Source organism: Danaus plexippus, chromosome 12 (genome assembly GCF_018135715.1).
Source record: "Danaus plexippus chromosome 12, MEX_DaPlex, whole genome shotgun sequence".
Taxonomy (NCBI): domain Eukaryota; kingdom Metazoa; phylum Arthropoda; class Insecta; order Lepidoptera; family Nymphalidae; genus Danaus; species Danaus plexippus.
This window is the reverse complement of record NC_083545.1, coordinates 4,307,971-4,333,722: the sequence shown is the minus strand read 5'-3', so window position 1 is coordinate 4,333,722 and position 25,752 is coordinate 4,307,971. Positions and strand designations below refer to the sequence as shown.

The following is a 25,752-nucleotide window of genomic DNA, read 5'->3' as shown; positions in this document are numbered from 1 at the left end:
ACGAAAAACAAACTTAGATAGATTCTGGAATAATTATAATTTTATGACAATATGAAAGACTTTCAGAGACAAACCGAGACGATTTTACTATAGAAGGTCATTTTTATAATTAATGACCTTAGCTAATGTGTATATTAATTAAAAAATGCATTATTTAGTCAAATGTGTGTTTCGAACTGTTACTTGGTATTAAGGCTTGGTGCATCATTTGCACTCTGACCTACTTAGCGTTAGTTACCACCTATCGACCTATTCATTCATCATTCAGGGTGCAGAGGGGTCCAAGGCTCACAGGATGACGTCACTGGAGCTTAAAAATCATAACCCCGCTCACTGCAAACCCCTCTAGCGACCTACTAACCCAAAATGGGATACAAGTGACGTAGGCAACAGTACAACCATACCAACAGCAGGTTGTTGCGGATTGAAGGCAACATAAGTAGGGGAAATCAAAACATTTAGAACGACTGTATATTATGTTTTCAATGGACGCTTCCACTCCAAGGAGAATAAGTACAGCTGTGTTCAGTGTGTATCTGTGTGCTTATAAATCCCACTACGTCCTTCATACTCCGAGGTCTTTTTATAAGGCATAAAACTGCAATTAATTTTATTATTATAAAAATTATAGTATAGAAGACATATTTAGTAAACGTTTTTGAATGTGTAGCAATAATTAGAATAAATTCATATCAAAAATTTTTAATGATGTTACATCACTGTGTAGTATTTAATAAACATAGTCCATGTAACATAAATATGAGTAGTCCGTCGTAGTCTATTTCTGTTTTTAGAGCACCGCCTAACTTAAACATGAGACAGAATTAAAATATATTGACTTCAATTCTTGTGTTTATTAGATTAGTAGGTCGCTTTAAGTTGCTCTGTTCCCTTTTGGAGGGAAACATTTGGTTTGTTTGACGTAATCACTATTGTTCAATTAGTTCTCATCAATCTGTTAAACGAACTTCTAAGATATATTTTCCCGGTTTAAATTTAAGTGATGTTTATTTGTTTCGCTTATTACTCAATACTCATTGATATTTTGAGAATATCACGCGACAATCTCAAACAGTTTACCAGTTATAAACGTTTTAATTTATACTTATATGAATCTTAATTACTATATTGTTCGCACAACATAACAGCGTTAATTATATTGAAGCCATGTTTTTTTTATAATGAGAAATTAGATTTTTTTTATAAAGAGTAATTATATATCGGTTTATATTAAGTGTAATATAAAAATCATGTCTTCCCAATAGTTACATAATGACTACGAAGTCCTTAATTTATTGGAATAAAGTTACATAGATATCGTATTGTAGTTTGTGATAATTAGGTTATTATTGTAGAAGGACAGATTAAATTTAGATTTTAATAGTGTAGGTTTTAATGTGTCAAAATACCGATAACAATCGATAGTTTGTTATAAACAGACTTTGAGCTATTTAATTGAGACATCCTTATTCTCTTATCTATAATATTTTAAACTCTTGAGTGAAATTTTCGCGTTCAAACTAATACAGATAAGTATCTATTTTTAAATACAAAGATATTCTAATAGATTTTTAACAATCGATGACATATAAATTAGCTCTACAGTTTCTGAAAGCTATATCTGCATCTTGTGTCGTTCACCTGGCCCACAAATATCGCTAGGAAATTTATAAGACATATCAAACGATTTTCAGAATATAAGCACATATTATTGTGCATAAAAACTATTATCTTTCTTTTAAACTATAATCTAGTGTATATTTTTCTCTTTTGCTGTTTCTATCACAATATATATAAATAGAACTATACAAATAAAAACAGTCTCAAGATTAACTCATCATTATTATCAAAATCATAATCATCTCTTCATATTTAATATCTTAACCCCCTTAATTATACTTAAATTTAGATATTTTTTTATGATATTAATAAAAAATCAAATCGATCAGATAGATCAATAGATAATACATTACGGGCACAATCTTAACACTTGATATGAATTTTATTATCTTAGAAAAAGGAACAAATCAACTTTCCGCCAATCACGTGTTACAGACACGCTCAAATATAATACAGAGGAGCTTCAAAGCCAGCTGGCGTAGGCGTTGTTGAGATGAAAACATGTATTGAGAAATGTAAAGCATAAAATTTATTCGTTCGGTGTTTTTCCTTGGAAGAAAACAAATACTACACTGATCTCCTTTAACTATATTTTTTTTATAAAAACAAAATAGTTAGCGTTTTAGATCCATGCATATTTCTTGAGCAAACATGCTATACTGAATTTTATGATGTTAAATATTTATAACATAGTAAGTTAAATTTAACTGTTAAAATGTGTTTCTCAATACACTTTGTTGTCTATAATAATCATTAGACAATTAAGAAAAATACTCTCAAAGTCTAGGATTTAAAATTTTGTTTATTTTTTCTTTTAATATAACTCTATTCAATAACTACGTTGCTTTTGGTAGGGGTGGTGATGATTGACGAAATGAAATATAAAATTATTATTTTTTTATATTTTATTTTATATTTTTTTTCAAAAAAATTTATACGATAAAAACAATTAAGATCTACTTATAGTTAACTATAACAATAACAACATTACTTAAAGACAAAGTGCACAAGTCAAATCTAACTTATTTTTGTGATGTCAGTTATACAATGACGTAAGAAATTCGTGATTTTTATGTTTATTTTATTTAGGATAAAATAATACTGTACTCTAATACTCTGAAGATAAAATCTTAGGCAAATATTTGTTACAAATGGATATTTTTGAGAAGGCACAATACATAATATATAGATGAAATTTGGTGTCACACCATACTGTTCCATTCATACGCATTCTAAGACGTTTAAGTTTCGTGACTAAAGTTATGTGCATTTTGGATATTAGAAATAAATTATTGGAACTTGTAGAAAAAACACTTCATTTCAGTACAATCGTATCATCAGAACAGTCTTCACATTTCCTTAAATAGTGATAACAACTAGCAATGGTCATTAAGCTTAAAAGACGCTTATTTAAAATATTTCCACCATCGCCTCGGATTTGGTCCTTCATGAAGACAACGTCGTTTTTTCTTATCGGGTCCTGAATTTTCTTGTTTCTAGTGATATGACGTAACTGACCATTCTCTTATTCTTCTAACTTCCTAGATTTAAACAGTCTTGTATACTCCGAAATGTCATCCGAATGGATAGGGATAACGCTTTTTATCGGTTTAAACCCGAAGAAGCGCAGTAAACCGGGTATCTCGGTACTCTCTGTGTGGGTAAGCCGGATAGACCTCTAACGTATGTGTAAGTGACTGGTGGTCGCAGTATGCGTTTTGGCTGGGATTGCTTTTTCGGCTGTCTCTGGCGATCTGTTGGTGAACAGGATTGGGAGCGACTAAGGTTCAAATTTTGGAAAACTTTCCGCAATGACACGGTGGAACGATGACGGCGGTGACGCTCGGAGTCGTCGCTGCTGGAATCACTGGCTGAACATGATGACGGATCGTCCAAGCGACCAGTTTCACAAGACATGCTGTCGTTACTGCTCGAACTGCCCAAGGAGTCGCCGTCTGTTGATCTTCTAGACAAACGCTTGCTGATAGCTTTTAGTAATCTCGTACCGCGTTTCGGAGTTGTTTGTTGATTAATTTCTTCAACAGGCGGACATACTATAATTTTGGGCGCCATGGAATCCCTTCGTTGTGTCGTTTTTGGTGTTTGTGGCCCCACCGTTTCCACAGTCAGCTCGCCCGCGTACCGCTCACTAGCAACAAACTCAATTCCTAGTCTGTTTTTCATAGGTCCGATTTATTAAGCACTTTTAGAAGCGACAATAACTTTATAAAATTTATGTTGAAAAAAATTTTAAGATTTTAGAATTTAATGTAATAACCAAACTTTTACGAGTTGTGTTAATACGGATTAGTCTTGAAGACACAAGAATCTTTCCCAAGAGTGTGTCCTGAACTGGCGTCGAGGGGGCAGGTGTCGTCTATATAACAATAATTTCGCGCATGCGCAAATTTGATTCTATTCAAAATGCAACTTCCCATGTATTTTGAAACGTAATATATGCAACTAACTGTACCTTGTTATGCAGTCCTCAATAAAATTGCAGATGTGCTTTCTTCATGAATAAATAAACGGGAATCGTTATCTAGAAATAAAAATAATGTGTTGCAATGTAACAAATGGAGTTTGCAATGTATGTAATTATTTAGGAGTAAGTTGTTTTTGAAGAAACATATTATGGTTGGCGACTTACAGAGAACCTGATATTATAAGTCGGTACACTTTAATGTGAGTACATCGAATTGATTTATTCCATTGTATTGTCATTACTTCACTGCAAGTAATTAAGGAATAAACCATTCTGAAATAATAACAATCGAGAGTCAGTATATAATTTCGTGATTTGTATGCTTAAGTACATTGACATTATCAATCTATAAGTATCTATTGTTAGAAGTTGTGAGCGCCTGATATTGAATGTCAGCAAAATAAACATAATACAAATTTTATATTAAATACATATAGGCGTTTAATAAAACCGTATTAAAATATTTTGGGCCAATATCCATATAATTTAGATTCATAACAACTAATAAATAGGGAGAGTGTGACGTACGTATGTGTTATGCATCGAAAAGCTTATTAATAGCACTAACAATGTTATACAATACACAAGTTCGGACTTAGAATATACAAGCATAACAAACCTACGAAGTATTAATTATTGTTGACGTCTTTTAAGACACTTGATTTGATCGATAACTGTTAATCGATTCTATTAGCGGTCTCGTTTTCTCAGATTGAAATTTAGCGACATTTCTATCGCGTGGTAAGAAAACACGTGATTTACCTTTTATATAAATTTAGAATTGAGCGTCGTTCGACCACGTGAGCAGTCGCTATTACTAACTTTTGTTTCTTCGGAAAATTACGAGAGAAAATTATCCTACGTATATAGAATCTGCAGTTGTCGCTTGTATAAATATACATTTTAATTATAGAATACGAGTATACGTGTTTGATTTGCATTTTATATGGGAAAAGTTGATAAATTAGTTATACGTAATATTCCAAATCATTGAAAGCGTTTTGATTTTTTAATAAAGTCATATTATTAAATATAATTTTGTATACGAAATAAATATAACTTCAATACAAGTTCGTATATGAAATATAATTAAGTATAAAAAATTTGCTGCCATCATTTTATATTCATTATTAAGTATATTTTCGAATTATAAAGTCACTTCTAATCTATATAAATTTAATTAAGTTAGATTTTTTACGGCTGAAACAGTTTACGGTTTATCGTTCACAGCATCTGGATTACTTAAGCGAGAGATGACAAATATTTATTTAAAAAAGACCATATACTGTTGTATTTTATGTTCAAAAGTAATAATTTCTTAAATAAAAATAATATCTTTCAACAATCCCCATGCCGTTTCGGCGTGGTCGGCTGAAGTAGCCTGGGGTCAATTGAAATTAACGCAAATAAAACAAAAAAAAAATACATCTCTTGTTAATCATCTAATAACCTCAATAAACAATATTCAGTGTAAATATAAAAAAGTCTATTACTATAGAGGCAGAGGTTCGAACAAGGATCGCCATAGATTTTTTTTATATCAATTGATTATTTAATTTCAGTATTACATTACAGTTTTACAAAAAAAAAAATTATGTTAAATTTAAATGAAGGAAAAGGAGACTATGATAAATCAAGCCGTAATTTTTAAGCTCAACATTTGTTGTTCATAGAAAAATAATAAGTACCCGCTATACATTAAGTACATTTGGACATATTGGTAACATTATCTCATTTACAATTAACCAATCATAAACAAAGTAACAAAATCATTAGCAGATAATTCGTATCTGACAGTTATAAAGTATTATGCAATACATTTATCTCGTACATGAATACGTCACAAACATTAGGCAATTGAATTATTCCTTACAATGAGAACAATACAGTTTGGCCGCTATTATGTTCCTCCGCCATTTTGACGTGCATGATGCATGTTGTGTAATAGGATAGTATTAATTCTGCCCGTTTAATTATTCTTTGTATATATGTATTCTTTTTATATATATATTCTGTGTATATATATATTCTTTGTATATCTTCTTTGTATAGTTATGTTTATTCTGTTATCATTTATTATCAAAAACAAGTCTATATTTATAATCTGTTACATTGTGACTACAGACTATGTATAATGTAGCTCTGCTTACATTTTTCAGTATAAATCAAGTACAATTTTGATTTTAAACAGTATAATAGTAAGTGTAAGTTTAGTTTTATATACTTTAAAGTAGTTTCTGGGCTTAATATAAGCAACACTTAGGAAATTTCTGTTTATGGGTGTTATGAAAAGAATATTTTTAGAATTATTCACACTAATAGACAAATATATTTTGGCCCCTAAATTCTTTTATGTTAATATGGTAAAAAATATATTATTTTGGTGGTGGAAATTACTAGGTTTTTGTATTGTATTGTATTTTTGGGGTATCGTTACTCGATCAGCACAAAAGGAAACTTTAAAAAATACTCTATGTTCCGTTTTTCTGTCTGTCCGTCTGTTGGTATGTGAAATTTATATTAAATAATATTAGTAGCAGTTCTGCAATACTTTGAATAGTTTCAAATAAATTTTCTAATATAACCATACTAAATTCTAAGGTTGTAAAGGCTTCGTCTATAGCACATTTGAGATTCAAATGCTAAACCATTCGTAGAATTCCTTATGGACTAGAATTATGAAAGTCAAAATATAAGGTTAGATTAAATAAATATATATATATACTTATAATTTCTATGTAGATACCGTCGTTTGATCATAAATCTACATGCAGTTGGTTTTCTAAATTTAATTGTTACTTCTTTATTCAGAGAATGGTTTTCTAAAAGCACTTTGTGTCATGTATAATCCAGCTTGCCTTTTCGTTACGGCATGTTCGGTTCTTCAATAATTAATTTGTAACGAAATCAATTAATTAAATTTTCATCGATTAATTTCGATGTTGTTGTCTGGAATTTATTTTATTGGTTTTTGGTAAAATATTATTTACAATAATCGTCTCATATTATAAGTAACTAGTTACATATATACTATATTTTGTCAGCATAAATATGATATACTTACCGAAGGTATCATTTCTTTGTTCGTGTCATATAATCAGTTATTTGCTATAACATTTAGCATTGCTATAAAGCTAAGTGTATAGGAGTACATATTGGACTGGTATTAATAATATTACTAAATGAAAATTCATCGTAATCGTCTCTAATACTTATAAATACAATACCAAAATTTCCAATACAATACCAAAAATCCAATACAATACCAAAAAAAAAAAAATCGCTTGTTCTCATACCAGATTGTGAAAGACTGACAGAATAAAGGTATGATTACACACTTTAAATATTTTAAACAAGATAAGGATCGTTTATATCAATACAATTGCGACGGAATTAATCGTTATTCTGTATACATACGATAATGTATGCTTGCATTGTTAGCGATACCTGCCCTAAAAACCAGTTGGACACCAAGAATAATGATTCGTGTTGCTCAATGATAAATAATCTCGATCATTGTTAGCATATTATTTTAAAATTAATAATAAATAAACACCAGTTACGTACGGGCAACATATTGAAAATGAAATGGACATCGCCGGGGCAACATCGTTTTATTGATAAAATGTCATATAACGAGTGACGCTGCTGACTCCGCGGAACGAACACCAAGCCGTGTGAACCAGAAGATTCCTGATACCACACAAGCTATGGAATGAGATTGCGATCCTAACATCGGGACAATCATGTAATCTTAGGTATAGGTTATAAGTTTTAATACGTAATTCTTGTTAGAATATACATATAAGTAAGTTTCGTAGTTTTCCTGGAACCTCCGGTTGCTACCCTATTGAATTCACCCGTAAATTTGAAATCATAAAAAAAGCAAACATCTCTTTTCATAGTTATGACGGAACCCCGTAGAATATAAAAAATATATTTTTTGTTGCATAAAGATTTTTTAATGCTGTGGAGTCAATGAGATATTCTATAGGTTATAATAGTACATTTCTTGTTAGTTACTGTATAAATTAAGATCTCGTAGATTATATTCAATCAAGTAATTCCGAGGACAAGAGTAATGTAATTTAATAAACTGAGGTATCAGGTGATGATTATAAATATTTATATAACTGGTTCCACAATTACCGTTAAATAAATTAATATATTTTATATATTGTTATCATAAATGCAAAAGTTTTTCTGTTTGCACTTTATATATTGACACTTACTGAACTAATTGTTTAAATTGGAGCAGAATTACAGTAAATATTTAGATGATATATGGCGTAAAAAGCTTAATAACTATTTTAGATGTTATTTAAATTAAATATTTACTACAACCCTACAGGATCTGGCGATGCCGAAATTTGTCGAAGTTTGCCGAAGTTAGTTAACTTTGCCGAACCTTGCCGAATATTGACGAACACGATTGCACATACGAAATTATACCCGCTGTACCACATACGGAGTTTAAAAAGTAATTCATTCATAAATCCTCGCTTATTACAGCAATACAATCGGTTTTTGTATAAAAAGCAAGAAATGATTCGTACGTATTAAGTCGATGTAAACTTGTGGTAAGTATACTAAACGTTATTTGGTTTCAAATAAGTGTGTAAAAAAAAGTAGACATTTTATACCTAACATATCTATACCCTTTTACGAAGACTAAGAAGTATAAATATGATCCGATGGTTTATTTCATATAAGGTAACTTGTCACCTCAGTTGATATAACATATTTGTAAAATTAACAATTAATAGGCAAAACATTTATAGAAAACGTGAAAGCTACAACATTAACATCTATATATGTAACGAAAAAAAAAATTATTTACTATTCTTTGCTTTACAATAATAATGATATCATTAAAATCCATAACTTGATTTATCGTCACACTTATTTAAATGCGTGCAAAAAATATTGTCAATTAAATCCTGTTTGAATTACACGTGTTGTTACATTGGCTATTGATATAATTACGTCGGTATGAGACGTCAGTATAAATAACTATGACCAAACGAGTTTCAATGGTGATTTGTTATACTCTTTATTAATATATCTCACTGTGTGGGATTTGAAACAATAGTCTAAACTAGGAGATATTCATATGCTAATTAGGGGATGTTGAAAATTTACAGAACTTATATATATATTGTAAGTATGTGTGTGCGAGAATATTTGTTTAATATCTGCGATTAAGTTAATTTCATACATTTTGATAAAATATGTAGTTCGTACTGCTGGGAGTTTTTAAATTAAAATGTTCGAATACTATTTATGGTTCGGCAAATAAGAAAATATGTACTAAAAATTTTGTTACCATGTAGATAACTATAATGGAAAAGGGAGATAATGATGGTATATAAGTTTTTATGTACACATTCAAACAAAACTAAGATTTTCGGTTACTACTAAATAAACTACAAACACTCACATACATACACACGTACATACGCGTACTTCGCAACTACATAAGCGTTTATTATTATTTTATTTCTAAAACATAACCTGACAAAACCTAGACTTAATTCTAAAGAATATTTTAACAAATGCATAAATCTTTAAGGCATCCTATCATATTTGTTTTGAGATCAATACAGTATTTAAAAATAAACTTTATAAAAAGTGAGTGTAAATTAAAGATATAATGTTGACAAAAAGAAACATGTCAAATATTCTAGAACCATTTATAGATCAATGATAACTATAATAGTTTATAAATATAAGGAAGCAATATCATTGTAGGCGTTCAAAGAAATATACATAATAACATACAATGATAATTAGAGCAAGACGAATAGTGAGAGAGCCATTTAAGGATCGACGAGTATTGCTGACATAAGGCTGTGTTCACACCATTTTAGCCGACGAGAAAATGTACTTTGACTTTTTACATATACATGAGACAAAGAAATAGATAATATTTTAATAGTGACTGATTTTTTTTTTAATATTTATTGTAAAAATATTATAAAATTAAAGATTTACGTTACATTACGTTTTTGTGACATTAAATAAGCGGGTTCCAAAAGCTTTAAACAAAACTTCCGTGATGTATACTGTCATAGCATGATTCAATGCTCTCATAACATTCTCATTATTTTTGTTTTGAAGTTCAAGGATTTTATTTGGTTATATATAACGTACTCACAAATGTTTGACAATGCACTTGTATTTACAAGCTTTAGAAACATGTTCCGCAAATTGGTAAGAGATTTTTTAATTATTATTTATTATATATATATATATATATATAATAGGAATTTTAATTCACTTTATACAATGTAATATAATAATATAATGGCTGCATATTAAATCTGTACCATGTCTGCCAGATTGCATAAGAATATATTAGAGTTAAGACCTTCTACATGTTTTACTATGTAAATGTCTTGTACTAAATAAGTAATGTTTTGTATAATTATGTTATAAATATTAAAGCGATTTTTCACCAATATCAAGATATGCAACCTCTGGGATAAAACAACTTGAATGTTTTTATTTCGGTGGCATCAGATTCGACTGCCGCCAGTGTTAATGAATCTTTCATTCTTTATTTTTTATTTTGTTCATCACACTTTTTATATGAGTATATTTATATTTCATTAAAAGGTAAGTAAGTAATCATATTTACACTGTTACTATTTACAGTTTGCCCTCTTCGCTGTCGTGGCTGTGGCTTTCGCCGCTCCAAAACCTGACCCAGCCCCACAGCTGGTCGCTTACTCAGCCGGCCTGGACTACGTCTATCCTGCTGCTTACTCAGCCAGTCTCCCATCAGTAGTTTCTCCGTACAATGCTCCACTTGCTCCCCTCACTTACTCTGCGTACCCAGCTAACGCGTATTTCGTCCGTTAAAACTAATTATGATACTACACCGATGACAATTTAAATCAATTCCGCTTTTGACAATAAATTAACTTTTAATTGCAATAATTGTTTTATTTCTTTGTATTTCATTTATCACGTTAATAAATTGCGTACATATGTTCGTTACGAAGTAACTTGACTCGTTGATTAAAACGAAATTAATTGCACCTACGTAAAGAATACACTCACAAGGAGTAAAAATCTTTTTTATTAGTTAGAGTATACAGATTTAGTATCATCTTCTTAGCTTGCGATCTTAAATATATTGTAACGTTGTCAAAAAGGAGGGACTAATGTAATTACTGTTGAACTTTCCATGAGTAATATTCGGCTATTTAGGTAGCTTTAATAGACTAGAACCGGGAGAATATTAAAGATACAATGAACTATTTTAAAAACAACATTTAGTGTTATTTAAAAAAAGGAAAATATAAAAGAATGAAGATAAATTTGTCTATTGAAATAACATTTTGTGAAGAAGAGCACAGACTAAACTCTAAACGGACCTAAGATCACTATGAAATGATCTGGCGCTATGGTAAAAATGAAACTGATGATACGGTTATTTAAAAAAAGATACTTTTTTAGTATTTCTTTAGAATAGTAATAAAATAAAAACGTTTGAAAAAGTTCGAGGAGTTTAATTGAGCCACACCAAAAGAGGAAGGTTGGTTGGGGTTAGAATTAGGAAGGGTAAGATCATTTTCAGTTATAGGTCTTGGAATGCACAAAAATTACCACCTCTTAATTTAAATTTCAAACAGAGGTTAGCTTTAAGGTGCTCTCTTTAATAGTTTCTGAATTTTTAAAGGACTTTAAAAAAAGTTTAGTTACTCATTTCGTTTCAATTTTTTTATATTTTTCTATAATTGAAAAGATAATTTCAAAACTTTTTAATTGTTTTATTTTTCAACTTTCTCCAATTAGAAGTTTTATTTATACGGTTTAAAATTAATTTACATATTTATTTATTTTTTAACAATATTTACCAATCTAATTGGTAAAAGTTGAATGTGACAAGCGGTTTACTTTAAATATGCCTAAATTGAAAGCTTACAAAAAAAATGCTAAATGTCATTTGACTTCTTTTTGACAGTAATACCTTGGGTATTTTAATTTATATCATGTGAGATAAATTCTCGTTCTCTCGTTTTGTAAATATTAATATTTTTTTCTAAAATATCTCTAATTCTATATTACTAAATCTTATTTTCTTATTCATTTTAGCAACGAAAGCAGAATTTTTTTTCTATGACCTCAATAATTTGAAAACTAATTCCATTTTGGTATTTCGAAAATTTCAGTTTGCATTGTGTAATTTCATAAATGTTCATTTATTTAACGACTTTGACTGTTTACTTCAGGTTTATCAGACAGGAATAGATTGATTGCAAAAAAGTGGTTTTCCTGTATTCTATTTAACTACACCATGCTAAATTTATATCATTTAATTTTGTTTTATTCCAACCGATAAACTCGTCTATGCACAAATATGAATTTCGCCCAAAAAGATTATTTGTTACAAGAGTAATCATTTATATTTTATAATGTTGCTAATCATGATCACTAAATGCGTTATATTTATTTCTGTTAAGACCATTGTTAGTACTTTAATTTCGTCTTCTCATTTTTAATATACTTTTTTAACTAGCAAGTGACCTGCTTTTCGATGAAAATAACTTGCAAACATTCCGATCATTAGAAGGAAATATGTTTCGGTACAAAGTATTTCTTTATTTAGATCAACTTCAGTGAAAGTTGTTTACGAGCCCTAGAAAACTTAATTAGAGCGAAATAAAGACGAAAGATTTTTTTTTTCCATTAGAAAAATAGATCAAGATATAATAATATTTGATTATCTTATTTCATCTTTGGACGTTTTTAAATTGATATAATTTTCGGGCCTATATTACAGTACAACGACCCTTATGATGTCGTTCTCGTCCTGTTATCTAAGCATACCCTTATGTCATTTCCACAAGCATCGTGATAAAGGTCAAAATGAATTGGCGACGTTAGAATCATTTACATAATACAAATAGAATATTTGTTTTTAAAAGAGTGCAATGTTATTAATAACAAAAGCAGTTGTGCCATATTCGTATCATGTTCAAGATTTGTATGAGACAAAGGAACCTAATTGTAAATGTAGTGCTCGTCTTCACAATTTATTCTGTATTCATTATTTACATTTGGTCTCTGTGTTTTATACTTTATAGTCCAATACCTCAAGGACATGAGCTTGTATAAATATTGGCGAAATAATAAAGAATAGTACAGTGTGATTGCGAAACCAAAAGAAGATCGGAGCTTTTCTGTCAATAAAATAAACCCATCGGTGCCTTAACATGATCTCTAAACTGGTGAGCCGATAAACAAAAATAACTATGACATTTTTATTGCAAATCTTAAAGTACTATTAGTTTTAATTTTTTTTTGTTTTTACGGACATTTTTATATAATTTGTAACTGACTCGTAACCTTCTATATTTATTAGAACTGAATTTCTCCATTCTGTTAAAATTGTGCACATTAAGGAAGGTTTGTTGGGTAAAATATTAAAATTAATAGGAAAATATATGTATATTTTTACCGAGACTTTTGTAGACAACATTAACAGACTGAGTTAAAAGAAAAAGGATAACAAAAGTTAAATAATAATAGTATGTATGCTTTTATTTTTTGTTTGAATAAAAGTGGAATGTTTAATTTTATAAAAAAAAAAAACTATGAACACTTTATGCTTTTGACTAAGTCTGGGATAATTTACATATTTTTGAAGTATTTTTTTTATCACAGAACCAATTTTGTTTACCTTCAACCTGAAAAGAGATGAAGAATTTCTCGTTTCTTAATAATCTAATTAATAATTAATTTCAGATTATACTGTTCGTCTTGTTTGCTCTGGCTATGGCTCGACCTCAGCTATACCCTGGTTACAGCGGTTACAGCGGTTACTCTTCCGGTTATCCCAGTTACAATGGTTATTCTGCATATTCAAATCCTCTTGCATATTCTGGATACCCAGCTTATTCTGGTTACCCATATAACTATGGTTATGGTGTTTACTAAATTTAGTAAACAACACCGAAAAATCTGTAAAAGATAAATTGTTTTTTTCCTTCCATTAAAGACAAGATACATATTTTTATCTTACCTTTTTTTTATTTCTCATTTAACATTATCAAAAACATAAAAAATATATCTGTAAATATTTCGTTTAAAATTCATAAGTATAAAAATAATTTTATTATGGTACAAGATTTTGAATATTGTTATTCTAAAGCGTTTCGTATTCTAAATTTCTGTCACGTAGCATAAACGTATCTGCTATGGTCGTACGAGTTTTTATTTCTTAAATGTTATAAATCACCTCTGAGAATTCTAACCTCTGTCAACTTTTATATTTAAAGGCCTTTTGTATACAAACATTAACATTAAGTTCGCAATGAACTATAGATTTGGGGAAACCTTAGTCATATTCAGGAAAACTATGGTATATCATTTATAAATCGCAGTTTCCAAGGATTATAGATTTACGGTCTATCATTTAAAAGCCCTAAACTTAACTTGTTTAAATTGTTGTTAACATTGCTTACTAGTATTACCTAACGTTTGCTTAAACTTTAGTTCTTGCAACAAATAAAGTAACATAGAACAAACGTAATCAATATCATGTTTACTGTTTGATGTTGTGTAACCACTAAGTATATATAGGGAGTTGATAGATATTGTCTCGTCTTATTAGTTTCTATTAAGAAATATATAATGCTGTCGTTTTTATAATCTCATCTATAAATATAGATACTAACTTGCATGAAATGCCATTGGAGTCACACACTTGCAATAAAAAATAATTGAATTATAAAAAAAGTATTGGAACATATATATAATGTACTATTGCTTATCCTACTTGACTACTCACACTACCTTAATACCTACGCTTATTAGCCCTTAGAAGAATAATGCTTCCAAAATATTTAAGCAAAGATCATCAGAGAAGTAATAGTGTAGCTTGTGTTAAATGAGCCTATCTATAGAAGTTGAAATTAATAGATAATGTGTCATGCGTAGATATTTTTTTTACCTTAACTGGACTTGTTTTAACTAAGTCAAGGTTAGTCGAAAATAAACCCAAACTTTTTATTTGAGTGCTGTAGATAATAAATTATTTGTTAATAACAATGTCCAAGACATTCAGATGTGTGTGAGATCAGATTGGATTAAATAATAAAAAATAACTTGAGTATTGAATACAGCATGACTCTGGATCACTCCTACTCTTATAATAATCCCATACACTATAAATTATAATATAACGGTTACGTTTCTAAAATATCTATTAATAAAATATGTTACGTAAGTGGAAGTTATATTGAAAATTGAATTAACGTCGCCAGGGTAACACGGTTGTATACATGACACGTCACAAAACGAGTGACGTTGCTGACTCCGAGGAATCAACACCTGGTTGTATGGGCATGATGATTCTTTAGTTAATCCCGGACCCTGTCTCATCCATTCAATACGACACTGGCAGAATATACTGTGCACGTCTTTGCACGGATGAAGGCCACATTTAAAACAACCAACTATGAACATGATGACATTAGTTCGATCCGACCAAGTAGGTTTAGGAAAATTAATGAGTTTTGGAAATGTAGAATGATATCTAAAATATTCGCGTGTACATGGAACACATATTTAAATGGTACTAAGTTTCCGATACTATGCGTTTTTATTATTTCATGTTGTATGCCTGTGATCACGGCTGCTGTAAAGGAACCGAAACGTCGGGATTATGTGGATATAGTATAATAAAAAACGATTAGTATCAAAGAACTTAGTTTGATTTTACAAGTGTAATTTTTATTATGATATGTTTCTATGTAAGTTATGCAATTTTCCTGGAAACCTTGACTTTGTGGTAAGCACTCTATATAAAAATTATATAGTATTATAAAATTTTTCCATGTAAAGTAAATTTTATTGTTTTATAATGGTTCAGAGATAAAAAGTATACTAGTACTAATATTTAGTAGGAATACCTAAACTCGAATACACCAAACTACAGTGTGTTTTTTATGAATTACGAAAATTTTATCCAGTAGAGTATCTTAAAACATAGAACATTATATTTGTTAACAACTAACGAATGATCGGTCGATTGAGAGTAATTCTTAGGTGGACTTTAGTTCCTCCAGAGACGGTTAAGGAATTTTGTATATAAGTCACGTATCTTATTGTTTATATTATTTTAGTTGAAATTCGAATATCATAACGACTTTACAGAACAGAGAATTGTTTAATCGAAACTTATATATTATTGTCATCGCTTCCCGGAAAAGAATACTGATTCTGCATATAAATTGACTCTCTATTTTCTCTTTGTATTAAATTATAGTATAGTATAGATAATTTTATCTTTTATTGTTATGAAAATAATGAAGATGAAACTTTTATAATCAGTTATTAGTAATATTTTAAAAGTATAAATCTCTCTCATTTTAACCTACCTCGTATGTACTTATTAGGCATAAATAAAATTACTTTTCAACCTTATCATCATATATATAAACTAAAATAAATTTTTAAAATACACGGATTCCTAAGAATACGGAAATCAAAAAAAAATAATATATAAATGGTAACATACTTTCATAGATTTAAACACATCTTTTAATTTGAGAATAGTGATTTTGAATAAAAGCCTACCTTACATTAAAACGCTGGTTCTACCATAAAAAAAAAATTATGAAAATAATTTTCCGTTATAGCTTTTAATTAACTTATCAAATTTCAAATCATATCTAAATGTTATTCAGAAATAAATAGTTTTAACTATAATATTAATTCCTTATTCCTTAGTTAAGACGGTGTTGTTTATAAAAAAAAAACGGACTGAGCTCTTTTCTGTTTCGTTTACATATTATCTGTAAATCATAAAATCAATAGTAAAGTATTTAATTAAATATTATGTGAATATACATTTACAATAAAAGTCTAGATAGTTGGCGTTTAAACAAATAAATATAAAATAAAAGAACTAACTGCGTATTTTCATTCATTTATTTATACATATATATTTTTTTGCTTCCAGAAACGTCGCCGAAGTTGTAAAGATATATAATAATGAAAAATAACAACCAATTAAAGAAGAATGCAATAAATATCCAATTGCATTACTAATTAACAAGCATTAAGCAGCTTTTGTTTTTTTACTCAGCTTAAAATAGATTAAAAGTGAAAAAAACTTTGCATAACATGTCTATATTTGTATGCGAGAAATAAAAAAATATATATTTTACTAAATTTTTTTTATTATCTACTCATAATTTTTTTACAAGCGTTTTAATAAAAGCTTGTTATATTTATTTTAATTACTGCTGATTACGTTTCTTGACTTATTTTTAAAAAGCTCTTGCATTTGATGTCGATATTGTAGATGTGTTTTATATAATATGTTAAAGAGATGTTAATTTGTCGAACTTGTAAGATTAAGAATGATGTCACTATTTCTTTTGGATTGGCACCCATTTTCAAACTGAACTGTAGATATATTTTCAGGGAATAATGAAGATAATATTCCAAAATTTGATAACAGGGTTTCATCCGAATAAATTGCGTACAAATAAATAAATTGCAAGTTAAATATCAGCTTGTAGGAAATATGATTGTTTATTTGTTGATAGATGGAAAACTTTTTGTTATTTTATTAAAATAAAAACAACTGTTTTTAACGCTTCCAGTAACTTAGCCGATTTTTTTTGTTTGCATATAAATCTAAATCTTTTATTCTAAAACAAGAAACGATTGGAGGGCTTAAAGAAAAAAAAATGGATGAACGCAAACAAGCGGCCAAAACCTTGTCGTCATTTTATAAGACAATAGCAGCACCTGCTCGATTACACCACTTTATTTAAAGTTTAATTGAGTTGTACATACATTTTTTATAAAAACAACTTCCTGTAAATAGTTTAGCTCAATTATAATTAGAAATGAACATATAATTTATATCATTTTTATCATAACTTAATATGAAACGAACTATTCCTGACAATGGTATATTGTTATAATATTACACAAAAAACAAAATAGATCCTGCGTAATAGGGATAAATTTGTATCAGCTTTATAAATAGGAACATCTTGTTGCAAATTATTTCCGATAAAATAATATTTTAATGAAAATTAACATATTTTTTTTAATTCACAATTGAATATACACACCATATGCCATGTTATTACTAAAGTCCTATTACTTTATATGATTTGCAAATATTATACAAATTGAATAATATGTTTGTGAAAATCTCAGGGGTTATTTAAATATTGACTCTTATCTCTTATCTATCCCAGACTTATATATCGGTCACATCTGGATGTGTCCAATGTTATGATAATATTGACTCAACTCTAAGGGTTCAAGTTTACATAAGTCTCGTAATTTAGTGAAGTAGATTTATTTAAGAAAATACATATGTATCAAAAATATACATATAATATATTTGCTAGTCGAATATTTGAATTCGGTTGTTTTTATTGATGTTTTTTTTTAAAGGAAATGCTATAGCATAAAATAACGCGTGTATGTCACCATGATGAATGTTGAATGGACTGACTTGTCGTATTAAATGACTGTCATGTAATAGAGCACTTACCCGGATATTGACTATTCATATAATAGGTATATGAATATATTAGTTTGAAGATCAAGGACGGTTTTTATCAAAGCAGTAAGGCTGGGCGTGGTCGGAGTTGTATATATAAAATGGAGCGGTTTCTGTTAGCTATCACTTGAGATATCTTTACCAAGTAATTCAATAACCATGTTCTACAGAGTGGTGAGTATTTTTTGTATATAAAAAAAAATGTAATATAAATAAAAATCATACATAAATATAATATATTAACGGGCATTTTAAATGAAAATTTTAGAATATAATTTTATAAGATAACAATTTTTTTTATCTTAAAAAAATTATTTAAGTACTCCACAAAATAAGTTGTATTATTATTATTTATAATTTAAATCTATTAAATTCTGCAAAATAGAAACCCGATAACTCTATATAGCCTTTCCAAAACTATTTAAAATAGCTTTGTATTATCATAAGGTGTAACCCGTCTTGTGCTATACAGGGGAGAACACAATTATATATAAACATTTCTTGCCATTAGTAAAGACCAGATCACTATAGGGATTCCAATTCCAGCTTTGAAGGGAATAAAGTCACATAATACGCGGCCCCTCGCCCTTTGACACTTAAGGTTAACAAACGTTCTTATCCCATTACTATACCGACCTTAACAAAATTTACGAAACGTGCTTATTCTATATTATCTTCATTCCTGTCTCCATGAAAGTATAACAAGCCTTATGAGCAGTGTCATTGACCACTACATTTAATCATATGATTATATGTTCTATTTGACCTTTAAGTTAACAATAAATGTATGTTTTTATTTGAATTCCAGTTCTTCTTTCTCGCTGTGCTGGCAGTGGCTTTTGCCAGCCCTAAACCTGATCCCCAAGTCTTGGCCTACTCTGCCCCTGGTTTAGTTGCAGCAGGCTACCCTTACTATGGTGGACTCCTCGGTGCTGCGCCCTACGCGTACCCATATGCTTATAATCCCTACTTAATTCGCTAGTTCCACAACCAATGCCACAAACCTAAGTTACTTGTATTAAATAATTTTATTTTTCTTCACAATCAACAGCTTAGGGTTTTTCAACGTTAACTGTTGATTTGGTAGACATATGAAATTAGTACTTGCGTTTGTGGCAACGACCTCCGCCTGTTTAATGGTTTTGTAATGCCTTTCGTGTAAATAAAATTCTTTTGCATATTTTTGTATTTGATTTTGTAACGCTCTTAATATTATTAAGAATTTAAATCAAATAGATCTTGATATCTAATACTAAAATATAGAAATATGATCATTAGTAAATCCGAAGTTATCTTAACTATGAATTCCTTATACCCACGCTACGTTGTTCACTAAATTTTATAAAACATATCTTAAATTAGCTTAAGTCAACTACTAGAATTTGAAGTCAATTATTATGATGAGCCCATTCATTCATGTATGTAAATTGTCTTATAAAAATTAATATTGTTATCATTATGTTATATATAGATTCCAAAATATTATTTCGTTCGTTCGTTCGTCTTGAAATAGGTATAGCATCATTACATTTGCTATCAAAGCGTATAATATCATGTTAAAAATCTTCATCGTTAAGAAAATAGTTTCTTTGTTTTAAAAGCATATACCGTAAGAGCTCTGACTTTAGAAATAAGAAAAAAAATCATATTATATTATAAGAAGTTCTCTATAAAAGTTGCGTATTACGTTTAAAATGAAATATAAATAGTTTTAAGAACGATGTGCTTGAAAAAAATCAATGAATAGTCAATCCTATAAGTAAATTTGGTAATATATTTTATACATATCATGAGAAAGGTGACAAACGAACAGACGGCCTACTTGATGGGCAGCAGTGACCGTCGCCCATGGACATCCAACCTTGATTGTTGAGGAAAAGGGAGTAGTGGGAATAAGTAAAGACAGGAAAGGGTGGTAACAGGGAAAGGGCAACCGGATCTATCACTCATCGGACGAAACCCAGCCATTTAAGACTACTTCACATTAATCTTTTCTGAGAGGGTGCTACTTCCCCGGTTGAGCAAGCCCATGTTGGATCTGTAGTATCTTGACCACAGCTAGGCTCTATCACCTGGAGAAACTATAATTATTCAACTTTATCCGACGTGATATCTAATGTTTATAAAAAAAAACAAAAGTTTATAACATCATGAATCAAAAAATTTATTCTTAAGAATATAACAACGATGAATTATACAAATATTTCAAGCGGTATCGATCGAGGTGTTATTATTTGCGGTAATAGTAATCAGCTGCGTATGCGTAAGGTAAGTTGTATGGGAGAGTGTAAGCTGAGTTGACAACGGCAGCGGCCGCTGGGAGGTATCTATCTTGATATGTAAGAGAAGATCCGTAGGCATAGCTGTAATCTGACAAGGTTGATGTAACCGGAGCAACGGGGGCAACTGGTGCGACTGGTGCAACTGGTGCAACTGGGGCAACAACTTGTGCTGCTCCAGGTGCTAGCAGTGCAGCTGAGGCATATGACGGATAGGAAGATAAGAAACCTCCGTTCAAAAACAGAGCTGGATCTGCTAAAACGGAAGACAGCACCGCCGTCAGGGTAATCTGTCGGAATTAAATGTTATTTAAAACATATACTTATTTTAGATATAAGGAATAGTCCTCTATATAGATACAATTAGTTCACGACATTTTAATGACAAAAAAATAATAACTTTTTCATAAAAATAATCGAAAAAGAGACTTACCAAAGTGAATTTCATGTTGGTGTTTTGGAAGTAACCAGTTGCTAGCTATTGCTGACTTGATGGATGACTGAATGAAACGAAAATAACTTGACTATTTATTCAAAATGCCAAAAAGAGGAACAAAGTGATCAATACAATTGTAAATGTGTGACAGAATCTCTTAGAAATCTATTGCCAAGGTCCGTTTGAATGGTATCATGAGACAAAAGAATGTATAATCTTAATAGACATAAGTTGGAGAGTCCAAAAATTTTTGTGACCTTGTGTTTACCACATCCTTATAATACAAAGGATAGCATACTCTTTAACAATTAAAGACTTTAGAACAATGTCACAGAAATTTACAATATATATATTATTAAGTGACGGTAGTAAGAAGAATCAAGTTATTTACCTGAGGAATTTTTACTATTGAAATATTTGTATGTATAAATAAATACAAAAAATACAATAACTGTGAATTAGATAAAATCAATCAATAATCGTTACACAAGTCGAAGTTCAACGCAGTATTTTATAAAAATCAAATAGTTTCCCACAAGAAAAATTTTTTTTATCAAAATTTCTTTCATTCTAATACCTTCTTATAGTTATCTTATTGTGATTGTGTGGTTGTTACTAAAAGTAATAATTAAAAAATAAAATAATGTTTCAGGAAAAGTTGTTATCGGTATGTTTGAAAGAACGATTAAAGAATTTTAGAATTTTGTTCGATGGTAAGGTACTAAAATTGGATTAGCTATTTTTGGTTTGCTCTTTTAAAGATAATAATATGGTGCTAAGAATAAGGAAGCTCGGCTTGTTTGTGTTTTTAAATAAAGTTTATGGTCCAAATACATTGTTATCATAATATTTTTACTTACTCGGTTAAAGTATATTAAAGCATCCTTTTTATGATATGGATGTGAGACAAATATATCATTTTAATTGCAACCATGTTGGTGATGAAAGATGTCCTCTAGGGAAATAAATATAAATACACTGCAATTTTTTTTTCGTTAATACAGACAATAATAATGTTTAGTTTAAATGGCAATAAAGTATAAAATAATTCATATTTAGCTTAAATAATAAACGCAAAAGGCTTTACAGCAAATTAAAAAATTATGGTACTCTCGTATATAGAAATGGAATGGTGCCTTCGATGAGTTGAAGGAGTGTAGGAACGGTAGCATAAGGTGTATTTTTATCACAGAAACATTAACCATGTAATCGAAAAAGTCGGCTATTACCAGAAGAAAGTACAATAATATACTTATCTTAATTCGAATAATATAAGTATAACTCTTGTGATTTTAGTTTAACAATTTTAATTTCAGGACCAATTTTTTTTTACAGAAACTAAACTGTTTGCCAATGCAAGTCTTTATTCAAATCACATTTATTTATATAAATATAATACTATTGGGAATCATTTGCAAAAATTATGTTCTATACAATCATTGCCTTATCGCAATAATAAAATACGTTGATCCTACGACATGTTGATCGAATTCTGCACATATTTATTGTTGGAGGATAACGAGATTACCTTTCCATTTTAAACAAAGATCAATAAATAATTATTTCTTATCACATGCATATTTAATTCTAGTCAATGCTATGTTACCATATTATAAAAGTGTATAAGTTACAAAGGAGGGAAAACTATTTATCAGACGACGTCCAATGACGCGGACCGATCACGTCATTGGATAAGCTCTTTTTATCATCTCGGTTTAGTATCAAAGTATTTAATATGCGTATAATTTCATTTTGAAAGGCATCTTAAGGGGCTGACGTCACATTTAGCTGTTTCATAAGTTTCAAGTGAACTTTAAGAGGTAAAAACTTTAGTAGTAACCGACTTTTACGATCTTAAACCATTCATTTACCCACATAAAGTTCAGAATGAAAGTGTGGCACGTGCAAAAATATCACGTGCACTTAATAATAGGTTATTTTATATAAGAAATGACGTTATATTTTTTTTTAACCGGAACATAATTCCTCTGAAACATTCTTTGGTTACGTTTTAGTTAAAATGAATAGCGAATTATTGAGCATATTCTCGATTGTCATTATTATTAATTATCTGGCGAGAATACGACGTACTAAATAAATGATATAAAAAAATAACTATGAAATGTTTTGACAGATTTTATGATTCACAGACATCTACTGTCGAAAGCAAATGTTACAAACATACATACACAAAACCGCAGCTGATTTTAATTAATATTTTATTTTCATGGTAGTCATTGTTTCCAATTTCTTAAATTTGATGATGATTGGAAAGTCATGTACAAAAATAAATAAATAATATTGATATATATATATATTCTCTCTTCAATAATAACTTTTATAATTATTGTGACTTAATATAGTTAATAATTATATCTCTTTTCGTTTTAGGTCCACTTTTTCTTTTTTATCCGTGTATGTGTATTTATGTATTGTTTTAAAGAATAGTCATTATTGATGTATATCGTACCTTAGGGTGTATACGAATAGAGTTTAAATTATTAGTATAAAACAGGACGTTCCCATGTCTTCTCCTATTTCTTTTTACCAAAGGTTGTCCATCAAAGCTTGCTATAAGCGGTAACACTACCGTAACATTAAAATTTATAATTCCTTCGATACTATTGTAAATTAAAAAAAACTAATGTTTTAAATATAAAAAAAATTATATTCATCTGTATTTGTTTCCTTTTCTGTATCGTACATTTTCAAGATTGTGGTTGTTCTTATAGGTGAAAGTATTAAATTTTTTAAACTATGAAATATGTTTGATATATTAAAAATATCAGCTTTACACTGCTGTTATCAAAACTCCAGGCTTTATTGATCCTATTTTCTTAATATAAATGTTGTTTTCAACGAATTGATAAACTTTAAACAGAACACCTTATGTAAGTTTTTTTTTGGGTATTGTTTATTTCTAAGATATGTGCATCATAGTTGTAAGTTAATTTGCCAGTTAAAGCAACTGATTCTACGGCCCCTGTCAATATTATTAAGGCAAAATTGTAGACATGGGAAGCTACTCGCGTTGTACGTTGGATGTTTATACAGAGATATATTGTTAAATAAAATATAGGTTACAATAAAATATGTTATGGTATATAAAAAGAACTGGTTGAATTTTAAATACGTAATATTTAACATTTCAATAATACTTTTATGTTACTACTATTGTAAGTGTACAAATAATTTAAAAAATGAATGAATGACCAAAATTCACACTTGTCAAGATTATAAAATTCATCATTATCATCATTACAAAAGTAATGAAGATGAAATAAAAATAACTACATGATAAAAATAAATTTAACAGGAGAATGAAAACCTGAATTAATAGACAGTAAATTTATTGCCAAAAAATAAATACTCGTTTATCGAAATCCATTAAATCGTAGCATTCTTTACAAGGGGGTCCAAAGCTCAAAGGTAGTACGAATACGGTGACGCGTAAGTGTAGGCGGAGTAAGCGACCGGAGAGTAAGCGCTGTATGCAGAGTAAGCAACAGGCGCTGAGTATGCAGCTAGAGGCGCAGTGTAGGCTGCAGCGATTGGAGCTGTGTACACCAGGGGCTTGGCTGTGGCGAAAGCCAGGAGAGCGACGAATATCAGCTGTTCCAGTAAAATAAATATTGTTAATAAAGGATGCAATAGTTCATTGATGTTGCTGTTTGTTTAATCTTTAGTTTCTCTAGACTGCAACTATTAAAGATATTGAAGTCTCTAACTGCAGCAAATATTAATTAATTATTTAATCTTATATTACTGTTATAATTAAATGACAGTAAATACTGAGCTATTATAAACTATATTTATTTATAATTTATTTAAAAATCATGTTTTAAAACTACAGATAGTTGAAAGTATACGAATTTTACTTACCAATTTGAACATTTTGTTTGATTGTTTTGTATGTCCGTAGAACACTGATTGTTCTGGTAAATCCTGACTAATATATAAGGGACTGTGATGACCCCCGAGTTGGCATCGTATCGGCGCCTGCGCACGTCGTCAAGGACACGCGACTCACAGGACGCGACTCGAATAAACATAGATTGCATATTAGATTATACAGGTTGTAGATTATAGATTTAAGAGATAATGACTACTGTATACAGCTACAAACTTAAAATACCTAAAAAACTTTTTACATTATTTGGACTGCAGTCTTTAGATAAAGAAAACATCTTGACAATTTTCTATGCATTCTATTATTTATTGCTCTCGTGCTAAAGTTACATTTAGTCAGGCTCTGGAAAGGGGACAAAAACCGTAGTAAGACGTAAGTAAGTTTTAGCAAATTTCTTATATTATTGTATGCTGTAAAGTATTTCCATTTGGTTCGACGCAATGGAATGTGAATTGATTTTTTAATATTAAATCCTTT

At 29.5% G+C, this 25,752-nt stretch overlaps 3 protein-coding genes and 2 long non-coding RNA genes across 5 annotated transcripts; 2 read left to right on the top strand and 3 right to left on the bottom strand.

Annotated features, from left to right (window-relative positions):
- Nucleotides 1-2,687: 2,687 nt before the first annotated feature.
- On the bottom strand, nucleotides 2,688-3,962 carry LOC116772430 (uncharacterized). The gene has a single exon (XM_032664624.2). The coding sequence runs from the start codon at nucleotides 3,802-3,804 to the stop codon at nucleotides 3,223-3,225; it is 582 nt and encodes a 193-aa protein (XP_032520515.2). The 5' UTR covers nucleotides 3,805-3,962; the 3' UTR covers nucleotides 2,688-3,222.
- A 5,440-nt stretch (nucleotides 3,963-9,402) lies between these two features.
- On the top strand, nucleotides 9,403-11,047 carry LOC133319097 (uncharacterized). The gene is made up of 2 exons (XR_009752800.1): nucleotides 9,403-10,318; nucleotides 10,763-11,047. It is a non-coding gene; the product is annotated as an uncharacterized LOC133319097 (long non-coding RNA).
- Nucleotides 11,048-13,065: 2,018 nt separating this feature from the next.
- LOC116772429 (uncharacterized) lies at nucleotides 13,066-14,132 on the top strand. The gene is made up of 2 exons (XR_004353652.2): nucleotides 13,066-13,344; nucleotides 13,862-14,132. It is a non-coding gene; the product is annotated as an uncharacterized LOC116772429 (long non-coding RNA).
- A 6,657-nt stretch (nucleotides 14,133-20,789) lies between these two features.
- Nucleotides 20,790-21,522, bottom strand: LOC116772487 (uncharacterized). Its single transcript, XM_032664697.2, has 2 exons — nucleotides 21,363-21,522; nucleotides 20,790-21,219 (listed from the first exon to the last, which is right to left on the bottom strand). The coding sequence occupies exons 1-2, from the start codon at nucleotides 21,375-21,377 to the stop codon at nucleotides 20,881-20,883; spliced, it is 354 nt and encodes a 117-aa protein (XP_032520588.1). The 5' UTR covers nucleotides 21,378-21,522; the 3' UTR covers nucleotides 20,790-20,880.
- Nucleotides 21,523-24,698: 3,176 nt separating this feature from the next.
- On the bottom strand, nucleotides 24,699-25,376 carry LOC133319126 (neuropeptide-like 4; the record flags this gene model as incomplete). Its single annotated transcript, XM_061522362.1, has 2 exons — nucleotides 24,699-24,977; nucleotides 25,248-25,376. Coding segments are annotated over 2 exons (318 nt in total), but the record flags the coding sequence as incomplete, so codon positions are not given.
- Between the last annotated feature and the right edge of the window lie 376 nt (nucleotides 25,377-25,752).

What these genes read in the sequence shown, in the direction of transcription:
- LOC116772430 (XM_032664624.2), bottom strand. Translation starts at nt 3,804, where the DNA reads ATGAAAAACAGACTAGGAATTGAGTTTGTTGCTAGTGAGCGGTACGCG.